The sequence below is a fragment of the Sus scrofa genome, chromosome 1 (assembly GCF_054392235.1).
Source record: "Sus scrofa isolate SSC_HxYL_T2T_F1_AM1 chromosome 1, Sscrofa_HxYL_maternal_Yorkshire_Landrace_v2.0, whole genome shotgun sequence".
Lineage (NCBI taxonomy): Eukaryota > Metazoa > Chordata > Mammalia > Artiodactyla > Suidae > Sus > Sus scrofa.
This window is the reverse complement of record NC_139383.1, coordinates 169,523,733-169,536,006: the sequence shown is the minus strand read 5'-3', so window position 1 is coordinate 169,536,006 and position 12,274 is coordinate 169,523,733. Positions and strand designations below refer to the sequence as shown.

Sequence of the window (12,274 nt, the reverse complement as noted above, 5' to 3'; positions counted from 1 at the left end):
ATGGATGGGTTCCTGCCAGGGAATCTAGTGTGCCTGTTTGCACCTGCCTTTCAGGCCCATTAAATTCTGGCGTTTTTCACATCTTTTTGTTTGTGTGGGTGATTTGGCCCTGTTTGGGATTTTCTTTTTCTTATTTTAATAGTGAAAATTCAGGAAAGATTAAATTGCTGAATTGTAAACTCAGACTCTTTGTAAAAATCTTTTCAAGTGAGTCCTGCCAGGCCTTTTTCAATCCTACTGTCCCCTTAGCTTTTATGTGTGCACAGCAATTTCTTTTTAACTTCAAACATGTGATCAGCAGAATGGTTTTATGCAAATTTACTTTTGAATACCTATTTTTAGCATCAGGAGTCTATGGATTCCAATGAATGTAAGAAGTACTGGAAGTAGTAGTAGCAATCATATATGATAATAGCAGCCACCACTCATTGAGTGCTTTTTTTGAGCCAGGCATGTTAGATGTAGGTGTCATCTTTGTGCCCATTTTGCAGGTGAGAAAACAGAACTTGGAGAGCTCAAGTTCTTGCAGCTCCTGGGTGGTGGAGCTGGGATTCGAATTCACACACTGACTCCAGAGCCACACTCCTTAGCACCATGTTCTGCTCCCTTTTGTAATCATGAGAGAGAAAGCTGGGGCTTGGTAAAAGAAAAAGACGTCAGATTGATCACAGATCAGGAATGGAAGAGTTTTTTTTGCTGTAAAGTTTTGGTAAAAATAAAGAGCATAAAGAAGAATCAACCCAGATCTTAGAACAGTAATCCCACAGCCTCAGTGAGGTGTGGGTACTGGGGGCTGAAGCCTCGAAGCATAAACTGGCGCCACATTCCCCAGAATATGGGAGAGAGAAATACACATTGCCCGATGCTTTTTCTGCCTACAGGCTCCTTGGTCTGTAGCCCAGGGACTCTGGCCATTGTAGGAATCATTCAACCAGGAAAGCTTTGAATATATGGATAAACATTTGGATGTAAAAGAAATTTTCACTTAGAATACCTGCAAGTAGCAAAACTGAAACTTTGTTGGAGAGACAACCCTAGAAGTTTATAGCAGGCAGGCAGTGGAATCTGATTATATGTTATCATTATCATTAATTATATTATTATTAAAGTTATGTAAAAGGCCACTGATTTGTGCTGTTTCAAATCAGTATATACAAGGGCTTTCGTAGGTTCAGTCTAGATCTTAGTGTCCCTCTCCCAACCCTATATTTACTCTAAAGTCTTGAATTATTTACCTCTGAATTCTCTTACCAAGAACGTTTTCAGGAATGTCTCTCCTTCAGCTGAGGAGATTACTCATATCATTCAACTTGCTAGGATGATCTGTGCTCTTTGTAACCTGTCTCCTATACTAGGCTACCATTAAGTACCTTCCAGGGAGGGGCACTATTTCCTGCCTCTCTAATACTTTACTCAGCAAATACTCTTGGTTTATATTTGAATAATGGTGCTAAGTGCATAGTGTGTTTCTGTTCCCAAATGGTTATTTCTATCCTTGGAAAGTAATATATAGGTTGAAGGATGGTATTCCAATTGAACCTGTTTTTTTATCCCTCTCTAGGTTGCATCACAGCGTATTAGCTCAGTGGACCTCTCGTGTTGTAGCCTGGAGCATCTGCCTGCCAACCTCTTCTACAGCCAAGACCTTACTCATCTCAATTTAAAACAAAACTTCCTAAGGCAGAATCCCAGTCTACCAACTGCCAGGGGCCTCAGCGAACTGCAGAGGTGAGCGTGCAGAAACAGGTGGATAATTAGGAAGGGGTTTGTGTGTCAGCTTCTGGTTGTTTTCTTGAATATTCTCACTTTAAAAGCTACAGTGGGTAATCCTTCCCTTTCAGAGGTTAAGATATAGGACTTCAGTGGTGAAGACATTATCACTTCTCATTCTGAAACATTTTTCAAGGTTCTTGCCTTTGAAATGAATAGTTTATGATAGTCATTTACTGGATATATTTGTGTAAGAAGAACGCTTCTCTTTAAATCACTTCTGTTTCTTTCTTTCTCTCTTCCTCCTTTCCTTTCCTTTCCTTTGCTTTCTCTTTCCTTTTTTTCTCTTTCTTTCTTTGCTTTTTAGGGCTGCACCTGCAGCATATGGAGGTTCCCAGGCTAAGGGTTGAATTGGAGCTGTAGCTGCCGGCCTACACCACAGCCACAGCAACATGGGATCTGAGCCGTGTCCGTGACCTACACCACAGCTCACGGCAATGCCAGATCCTTAACCCACTGAACGAGGCCAGGGATCGAGCCTGAAACCTCAGGGTTCCTAGGTCTTTCTTGCACGTTGAATGAATCTTTGCCCATATGTCATTTTACTGCATTAAGTATTGGTCGTTTGGGAAATATTGGTTTGTTAGGTAATAGAAATATTCCAAATGTTGACATATTTCATTATGCAGTTTCAAGAAATGACAGTTGCTAATATCACCACTGATCTCATCAGAAAAATCTTTAAGTATTAGGAAGTTGTCAAGCTCACTGTGGAAGCAAGTTTTCCAAAATTTTAAGTTTCAATTGGAGCATGAAGGCTACCCTGGGCAATAAATACTGCTGTTGTTTTTCCCTGAAGTGACTTTCTCACTTCATTGTAGAGAAATCATCTGCCAAATACCCAAGTCTGAATACCGAGTTTGTCGGTTGTTCTTTCAAGTAAAAGTGAACATTGTGATTATTTTGGCTCACAAGTCAAATAATTGTTCAAGTGTTTTCCTTGAGATAACCATCATACTTTATATATAGCAGAAATGCTTTGTATGTACTTCCCATTTTATCACCCAGAAAATAAAAAAGATATGTGTTCCATGGTCAGGATGTAATACATATAACTTTTTTGCATCAGTGAGGACATTTTAAAGTAAAACTTTCATTATATATTTTTAAAAGAACATTTTGGCTGTGATTGACTTGCAGAGAAGAATACTCTGACAACGGGGACAGCCTGGTGCTGCACTGAATTAGGCTGTAAGGACTCCGGTGAGGGCATTGTCTTCGAGCACTTCTGTATTCTCTGGGGCTGATGGGTGCAGCAAAAGGGAACTTCTTGAACTTAGGTTTTTATATGCCTTAGGTATTGATAATACTGTTTTTTACTGACACTACTGTAATTCCTGTAAGTAGCGTTACGTAATTACTATGATTTTTTGCTAAAATGTTATATCATGATTCAGTCTGTTTTGTGTTTGAAATGATTCCTTGAAATATTTTTGTGAATTTCACAGCATTGTAAGCTATGACACTACCATCACAGAACATCAACAACTTTATATCATACTGTTAAACCCTGTCATCTTAGAACAGAAGAGGGTATTAGAATTTATCCAAAGTAATACTCTCATTTAGAGATGAGGTAGAGGGAGGTGTTATTGTGCCAAAATCAGGTTAACAGTTACCTTTTGGGAGGCAGGGGCATGGGATTAAAGAATGGTTTGAGGAGAATTTCAATTATATCCATAATGTTTATTTTTTTAAAAAAAGACTAGAGACAAATAGACAAGGTGTTAATATTTGAAAAAGCTGAATAGTGGATACTTGATTACTCTTTTCTGTATTTTTTGTGTATTTCATAATAATCCAAAATTTAAAGCCTAATTTCTTTTCTTTTGAAAGAAAATCAAAATGCTTCTCATTACATAGAATATGATACTCCCAAGAGTCAGCATTAATGGACTAAATAAATAATTACCGAGATGGAAGGATATTTAGGACATTGCCCTGCTTATTAGTGAGCCACCTAGAAGTGAATTGGGTACTGTGGTCTGTGGGCAGGGCTTCTCCCCCATCCAGGGCTGTTGTGGGTGAGCCTCATGGTGTCCTTGGGGAATTCCAAAGATGGTATCTGTGGATCTTCTCCCTAGGGCATGTCAGTTGGACCTGAGCAGAATCCTTTGGTTTTTTGCCTGCATGGTACATGCCACAATTCAGGGAGCAGAGTCGGGAAGATCTCAGCTAGAATCTCAAGGTTTAGTGTATGAATTTTTATTTGATCTCCTATTTTCAGAACGGTGTTTTCTTCTATGCCTGATGTCTTTGAGCTGTGGACTCTTGGGTTCATTTTCTTCCAGAGAATAAACTATCTCCTGCTGGAACTGAGGCGAGGATCCGGGTTCTAACTCTTCCTGATATAATCTTTTGAAAGTCTTTTTGTGGAAATTTAGCAAGAACATAGAAAAGGCACAAGTATAAGTATACAGTTTGGTGGGTTTCCACACACTGAACCCATCATGGAACCAGTGCTTGTGCTGAGAAGTAGAAAATTACCAGCACCCAGAAGCCCCCTGTGCCCCTCTCTTGGTACCCTACAGATAACCACCATCCCCACTTCTAACACTAACATAAATTAGTTTTGCCTGTTTCTGTGCGTAATATAAATAAGTTGTATATGTACTTTTTTTAAAAAAAAAAAGCAAAACAGTACAGAACAATATCAAGTTCTGTATTATCAGATTGTACTGTATAGTGGGTGGTATAAAGCCATGACTTTGATTTGTTTAAGGTGGAAGCCTTTTCAGTTTTGCACTGCCGCAAACGGTTTGTTATGTTTCTGTTGCTTTAAGCATGAGGGAGATCGGCCCAGGGTAGTTGGTGCATAGGGTCTGAGCACTAGTCAAGATGATGTCTTGTTGCCCTTTGGAAAAAGCTAGGCTTTAAACCACTATCTTTTTCACCATATTCTACTAGAAGGTTTTTGTTCCCCACCCCCATTATCCAAGAAAGATTTTATTGCTGAGTCTTCAAAGCAGTAAGTTTGTTGAGTACATGCACACATACTTCAATGCTAGGAATTGAAATTATATATATTTTAAAACTCATTTCTACTAATTAGCTTATTTAGGGTCATACAGCTAGTATGATATTTTAAAGATATGCTATATATATATATTTTTTTTTTTTTTTTTTTTTTTTTTTAGGGCCTCACCTGAGGCATATGGAGGTTCCCAGGCTAGGAGTCCAGTTGTAGCTGTAGCCGCTGGCCTACACCACAGCCATGGCAACATGGGATCCGAGCTCTATCTGCTACCTACACCATAGCTTACGGCATCACCAGATCCTTAACCCACTGAGCAAGGCCAGGGATCGAACCTGCGTCCTCATTAACTGCTGAGCCATGACAGGAACACCATGTATGCCATACATTTAAATTCTTATTTTTAGTTGTATGTGTAAGGAATTTGTGCTACTCTCTAGTGTATATTTCACAGGGAATATGTTAGAGAGGTACCAAAGGGTTATTTATTTTTATGTTTTTACCGAAGACCCAAGGGATGAGTTTTTTGTTTTTGTTTTTTTTTCTTTTTAGGGTTGTACCCACGGCATATGGGAAGTTCCCAGGCTAGGGGTGGAATCAGAGCTGTAGCTGCTGGTCTATACCACAGCCACAGCAATGCTGGATCCAAGCCTTGTCTGTGACCCACACCACACAGTTCATGGCAATGCTGGATCCTTAACCCACTGAGTGAGGCCAGGACTTGAACCTGCATTATCATGTATCCTAGTCAGGTTTGTTACCACTGAGCCACAATGGGAACTCCCACAGGGATGAATTTTTAAGTTATAGTGTTAGGACAGATATCTAGGGAGAAACTTTAAGTACAGTGAGTTTATAACAGATGGGAGTCTTTAAACTTTTTCTCTTAATCACACATGCCCCTAATTTTTCTTTCTATTGCAAATTCTCACCTTAAACAAATGAGCCATTTTCACAGAACATTTAAAATGGTATTTGCAGCAGCATTCTAATTCTGGAAAGATGGCATGCTGATGTACACACACAGGCCAGCAGTTTCAGAGGGAAAACATTGTTCTTGGAACTTCCAATGTTTGTTTTTCCTTTATTGGCATTGGAACTCTTCAAGTTAGTTTTCAAAAATAGAGGAGAGGCAAAATCAGAGTAATTTTTAGTAGTTTCAGTGGCTTCTTTCTTGATTCTGTATGCCACCAATAATTACATTATTTACCTTTATTTTATTAATAGATAGCATTTCACTTATATTAACTGTATCTCTGTTTAGATGACCCAGATGGTATAAATCCTAAGACTGTTATTATTTGCAATGGAGAACTGTTTTTATAAAATGTAAGTTTCTTGAGAGTTCCTCGCGTGGCTCAGTGGTAATGAACTGGACTAGTATCCCTGAGGATGTGGGTTCAATCCCTGGCCTCACTCAGTGGGTTAAGGATCTGGCATAGCCATAAGCTGCAGTGCAGGTCACAGACGCGGTTTGGATCCAACCTTGGATCCAGCATTGCTTTAGCTGTGGTGTAGGCTGGCAGCTATAGCTCTGATTCAACCCCTAGCCTGGGAACTTCCGTATGCCACAGGTGCAGCCCTGAAAGAGCAAAATAAATAAATACATAAAATAAAATACGGGTTTCTTTGTAAAGCCAATGAAAAGGACAGATTTTTGCTGGCTTAAATTCAAGGAATATAATTTTCCTTCCCATGTCTTAATTTTATTGTTTTAAATACTGTATCAGAGCAGTATAAACTTATTTGTACTAAATTGTGTTGCTGTTTGGCCATTTTTATTTATTTATTTTTTTGCTTTTTAGGGCTACGCCTGCAGCATATGGAGGTTCTCAGGCTAGGGGGTCTAATTGGAGCTGCAGCTGCCAGCCTGTGCCACAGCCATAGCAATGCAGGATCCAAACTGCATCTGCAACCTACACCATAGCTCACGGCAACGCCAGATCCTTAACCTACTGAGCGAGGCTAGGGATCAAACCCTCAACCTCATGGTTCCTAGTCGGATTCATTTCCGATGACCCACGATGGGAACTCCCAGACATTTTAAATATACTTTTTTTACATTTAAAAGAGCTAAATCTATCACTTATTAAAGTTTCATGAGTAGTAATATTCCGTGGACAGACCTAGTGTGAGGGATAATAATTCACTGAGGTCTTTTATAATGCTATCCAGTACAGTGTTTACACAGAGCTATGTCAAAAACAACTCAGAAGCCAAGTCTGATAGCAGTAGTGTGTGTGTGTATGTGTGTGTGTACTTCTGGTAGCTTTGTCCATGGCACTTTGAAAGTTATCTGATTAGATGTGAATGTTCTTTTAGTTGAAAAGACCAAGAAAGATGAGAGGGGTGAAAAATTTTCAAACTGGAGAGGAGTGAAGTCCAGTTGGGTGTGCAAGTATGCAGGTGTAATAATGAAAGTTAGGAAGAAATGAGCATTGAGAAACTCATAATTGTGCTTGGCATTTATCAAGTACTCTTGTCTTAGCTCAATTTTCTACATTTTTAGTCTCCATGAAATGGAAAACAAATGACCTTGTTTCCTACTCTTTTCTTTTGGGGATCTTGGCATTCCAGAGCTACAGAGTTATTCATTTTAATTACTTATCCTTACAAAATGTTCACATTTCCAGGTTTTTATAGAAAGATTTTAATTTTCGTTTTTATCAGCGTTCCTGAAAACTCACTTTTAATAGAAATTGTGATGATTCATTAACATAGTGGGATCAGGAGTGGCAAGCTAAAATATTTTTTCAGCTCATTTGCCAGACATAGATGGTAGTACAGACATAGACTGTAGTACAGTTTCAGCCTCTTTGAAGATCTCTGTCATATAAAAAATATTATACAAGCAAACAAGAGCCACTCTGGAAGGAGGGGTATAACTGATGCGTTCAAGAAAAAACACTTAGCGCAGGCACTGCCCAGGGAGCGACAACCTTGGAAAGGAATTTTCACTACGGCTGAGTGAGGCTTGCCAAACGTCTAAGAATGTCATAGACTGTATGGAATGCCCTTCTTCCAGTTAACGCTTCTTCCCTACCTACAAGTTCCTTTCTTATACAGCTTTGTTTTTCTTTAAGATGGAATTTGGTCCTCTTGGGAAGCTTTCCATCTCACACGATTCCCATTTTCCTTCCCTGAGCGTTTAATCAAAGGAAAGCCTTTGCTTGATGCTTGGGGCACTGATACTGTGTAGCCTTTGGTACTCTCCTTGACGTCCACTCCCAGCCTCATTTCTGGCAATAACAGCCTTTTTTTTTCTTCTCTCATACAGCGCATTTAGAAGAGGGAGCTCGGAAAGAACAAAAGATTTATTTATCGACCAGACTGTGTTAAATTCAGTTTGCCCTCTTGGCTTCTCGGGATCCTTCAAGATATTCTTTAACTTTTTTTCTCCATTTAAATAAAACGGGGGGCGGTGGGGGGGAGGTATCTTCGGAAGCCTTGGACTGAATCCAGTGAGGCTATTGTATCCCGGCCAATTTTGTTCTTCTGTTTAAGTTGAGCTCTTTGCTGTACTAAGTTTTAACTGTAAGTTTGATGTTAAAAATAATATTTGTAGAGATTTGCTATTCTGAGTGGTGACCAACTTTTCAGTCTGCCTAGCTGTGGAATAGTGGTAAGCATGAGTGAGAGGGCCAGCAGATGATTGTGCTGTGGTTGCTGATGGGGAAATCTCATCGTAACTTGGGGCTTGGGGACATGATTAACACCATTACTGATGACCTCTGAAATAATGTTTTGGTTGCTAGTGTGAGAATGCTGATGGAAACCAATAATGTTCCTCTTTCTCCCTCTCTCTTCTACCTCATGTCGGACAGAAACAGCTAACTCTAGATCGCCTTCTGACAACACACACATGTAACTCTTGAAAACTAAAGACCCACGAGGGTTTCAGTTTCTCCTAAGAGTTCCTGTAGTTTTGATATCACCCACCATGCTCTCCGCAGTGGTAGAGCTTTGGCTGGGAGGAGTCAAATTCCAGCTGTCATTTCCCCTGGGTGGGTTAGGATGCTGATGCTAGAGCTGGCAGGACTTTTGAAAGAGGCCTCTCGAAAGTAGGGCACACCCGTCCCTCCCTGGTGCTGTCTTTGGGACTCATAATTACCAAGACACCTTAGGGAAAGTCTGACTTTTCAAATAGTTGCTCTTTCCTCCAGTTTTAAAATTTCTGCTGGAAGGTTCAGGTTCATCCCACACAGAGAGGGGTATGTGAGTGTATGTGTGTGTCTAGAGGAAGCACAAGGAGGGAAAGCGAGATGTTACCTGATTTATGATACACAAATCCATGTGTTCTAGGATAGATTATTTCACTCCCCTATGAAACTTTTCATAGGTGAATAGCAGTCTTTACCTGGAATTTGGGGCACTCTGTGAATAATGTTGAAGCTTTCTTTAGAACCAAAGGGGTTTTTTTCTGCTTGACAATATAGTTTGCTTAATGTTTTCCAAGAACACCCTGGAGTTTTTGCCCTCCAAGTAAGTGTTTCTCAAAATGTGATTTCTGAAATGCCTGTGTCAGAATCATCTGGGGTGTTTGCTAGTAACAGAGATACCTGGTTTTCATCCCAGACCTGCTGAAACAGAACCTCTGGTGATGGGGCCCGGGAATCTACATTTTATAATGCTTACTAAAGTTTGGGAAACAGCCACACCAGCCTGTTCTCTTTTTTTGAACGTTCTTTTTTCCCATTTGCATATTGAACTCTGTTCATGTCCTTTAGATAAAAGTGAGTTTTCTCTTCTGTTAGCACTCATGATATATTTTTTCAGTATATTTTTATCTTCTGCTTTATATCATAGCAGCTTTTTCCCGGAGGGTGAAAAGGAGGCCTAATTCACATTTGTTGTGTTTCATACACTTTTGTGCCTAGTAAGAACTCAGAAAATGTTTAGTGAGTGTTCAGTCATAGGATCCAAGTTTTATTATACCTAGTAAATTTTGGGTATTAGATTTTTTTCCTATTTAACTGCCAGATATGCCTGGTCTATTTGTGATGTGAGCTTAAGCTTTTCCTGTCTCAGCACCTTTTCATGATAAAATTATTCTCTATGACTTTAGCCTGTGCTCACCTTCTTCTTTAGTATCAAGTATCCTTGATAGAGATGTTATTTGGTTTTCGTTTTTATATATCCTTGCGTTACTCAACTGGGATTTTATCCATGCATACTGTGTGTCTTCTCTGCTTTGAAAAGTAGACATAGTGATCTATTTTCTGCCTGTTACAGAAATGTTCTTTTTACATTTTGTTATTTGTTCCACTAGTGTGGTGATTAATATTAAACATCTCTTAAATAATATCACAGTTAAATTGGCTAACTGGGGGCAGATCTGTTGGCGAGAAAATGAAAAAATGTAGTCATGGATAAATTGAGAAGCTATTTCATAAGAGAGATGTTTAACTAATATAACATACTTCTTGTTTGTCTTTTTGGTTATTATGTTGCCAGTTTATAAAGGAATCAGAAAATGACAGATTTCTGCCACTTGTGATTCATTGTTTTCATGAAATTAGTTAGTGCAGAGTTAGTGTTGGTCTAGTGACTGCTATTTCCACATGATTGCCATCTTATGATTTGAAGTGGTTTTCTATGTAATGTAAGTACTTGATTCATGGGAGCCCGCCCCTGCACTTCCCCCATCCCTTCCTGTTGGCTGTTGGACCCATAGCCTTAACTTAGTTTAAGGTCTGGCACAAATTAACCAATAAATGCCTCCTATTTGAATCATTTTAAAAGGGAGGATTACAATTGAAGTTTCTCTCTTTAGGGAATGCTTTAATTTACCCTTACAGCAACATGTCTATTGTAATTATTGCCAACACTGAGTGTTCTCTATTTCTTTCTTTTTTTTTCTTTTTTTGTCTTTTGTCAGCATATGGAGGTTCCCAGGCTAGGGGTCGAATCCGAGCTGTAGCTGCCGGCCTACACCAGGGCCACAGCAACGCGGGATCCAAGCCGCGTCTGCGACCTACACCACAGCTCATGGCAACGCTGGATCCACAACCCACTGAGCAAGGGCAGGGATCAAACCCGCAATCTCATGGTTCCTAGTCAGATTTGTTAACTACTGCGCCACGACGGGAACTCCCTCTATTTCTTGATTATTTTTCAGAAATTATGTCGGTGAGTTGTAGCTTTGATATACCTATTCTGCTTTTTAACATTTGCAGCACATCTTAAGAAAATTTGGCTCAAATCCTTCTGTGGCCGTAAATTTTAAATTTTGTCCAAGTAAAATATGCATGTGTTTATTTTTTTTTCCTAGTCATGTGAGAAGGTGATATGCTTGTTTTGCTTATACTCAGAGTCATTTATGGTGATTAGGACTAAGATGGGGTGGTTTCTATTTATCTTGGCTCAAGTATTGAGAAGCTGGTTGTGTGCTATGTTAGCATTTGGGTGCGCTGAACCTCCCAGAAGACTCTGGCAGGTGCTGACTGGGAACAAGGCCAGTGGGCTGCTCAGGCCTTGCAACAGAATGGTATGCGTATGTTCACATGGATTCATTTCAGAAGTTGTAAAGGGACAACAGGAAAAAAGTACTGCACCAAGAAACAAGAGTTCAATTCCAGGGCACTAGCGTTTGGGGGTGTGGAGGGCAGTGCGAGAGCTGAAAGGAGTTGAGTCATGCTTTCTGAAGGGTAAGTGTTCCCAGCAATTATGAAGCAGGCCCAAAGATTCAAATATTTTTCATGCCACCACAACCACAGACAAGTCCAAGAGTACATGAGGCAAAAGGTATTCTTTCTTTTCTTCTCTATCCAGGAGAAAGCTTCTTAAATCTTTTGCAATTTGTTTTGCTTTCTTAAGTAACTATTACAGCATGTACATATTGCTCTATGTCATCCCTGGACTGGGGCAAAAATATTAAAACAAGATGTAGAGCTAAGTTTGCAAGCCGGTAGAGTTCCATTCTAAAAGGATTATAGTTTGAGGAGTGTATGGAAGACAATCCTGGAAAGTTGCTGATTGATGTCTCTTTCATTCATTGACTTAACTTTGAGAGAAAGTGCATTTAGTACACATTTTAAAAAATATTTTAATACCCTTCCCAAGATTTGTCCTTCTAAAGAGAAAAGAGAAAATTACTCTATCAAACTAGTAATTCTTTTTTTTTTTTTTTTTTTGTCTTTTTAGGGCCACACCCACAGCATATGGAAGTTCCCAGGTTGGGAGTTGAATCAGAGCTGCAGCTGCCAGCCACAGCCACAGTAACACCAGATCCAAGCCTAAACTGCAACCTACACCACAGCTCAAGGCAATGCCAGATCCCTAACCCATTGAGCAGGGGCAAGGGATTGAACTAGTATGGTAGTAGTCAGGTTCGTTATGCTGAGCCACAACAGGGACTCCAAACTAATAATTCTGTTAAAGCCTTTTGCTCCAAACCAGAAGGTAAGCTCTTAGGAAGAATGAAAATACAAGCACTTGATTTTATGAATTCTCTTGGAAAAAAAGAAGAGGGAAATAAAAACCAAATGCAATTTGTTTTTATCCGAACCTTTCTCTTTGTCTTTTTTGTTG

General features: G+C 39.6%; 1 protein-coding gene across 7 annotated transcripts in view; it reads left to right on the top strand.

Annotated features, from left to right (window-relative positions):
- The window catches only part of PHLPP1 (PH domain and leucine rich repeat protein phosphatase 1), a 219,298-nt gene that overhangs the window by 128,664 nt on the left and 78,360 nt on the right, over window positions 1–12,274 (top strand). For all 7 annotated transcript variants that reach the window (XM_084977066.1, XM_084977036.1, XM_084977042.1 and 4 more), the window contains one exon: window positions 1,562–1,728. In XM_084977066.1, coding sequence (XP_084833192.1) covers window positions 1,562–1,728 — 167 coding nt within the window. The remainder of the gene's footprint in view (window positions 1–1,561; window positions 1,729–12,274) is intronic.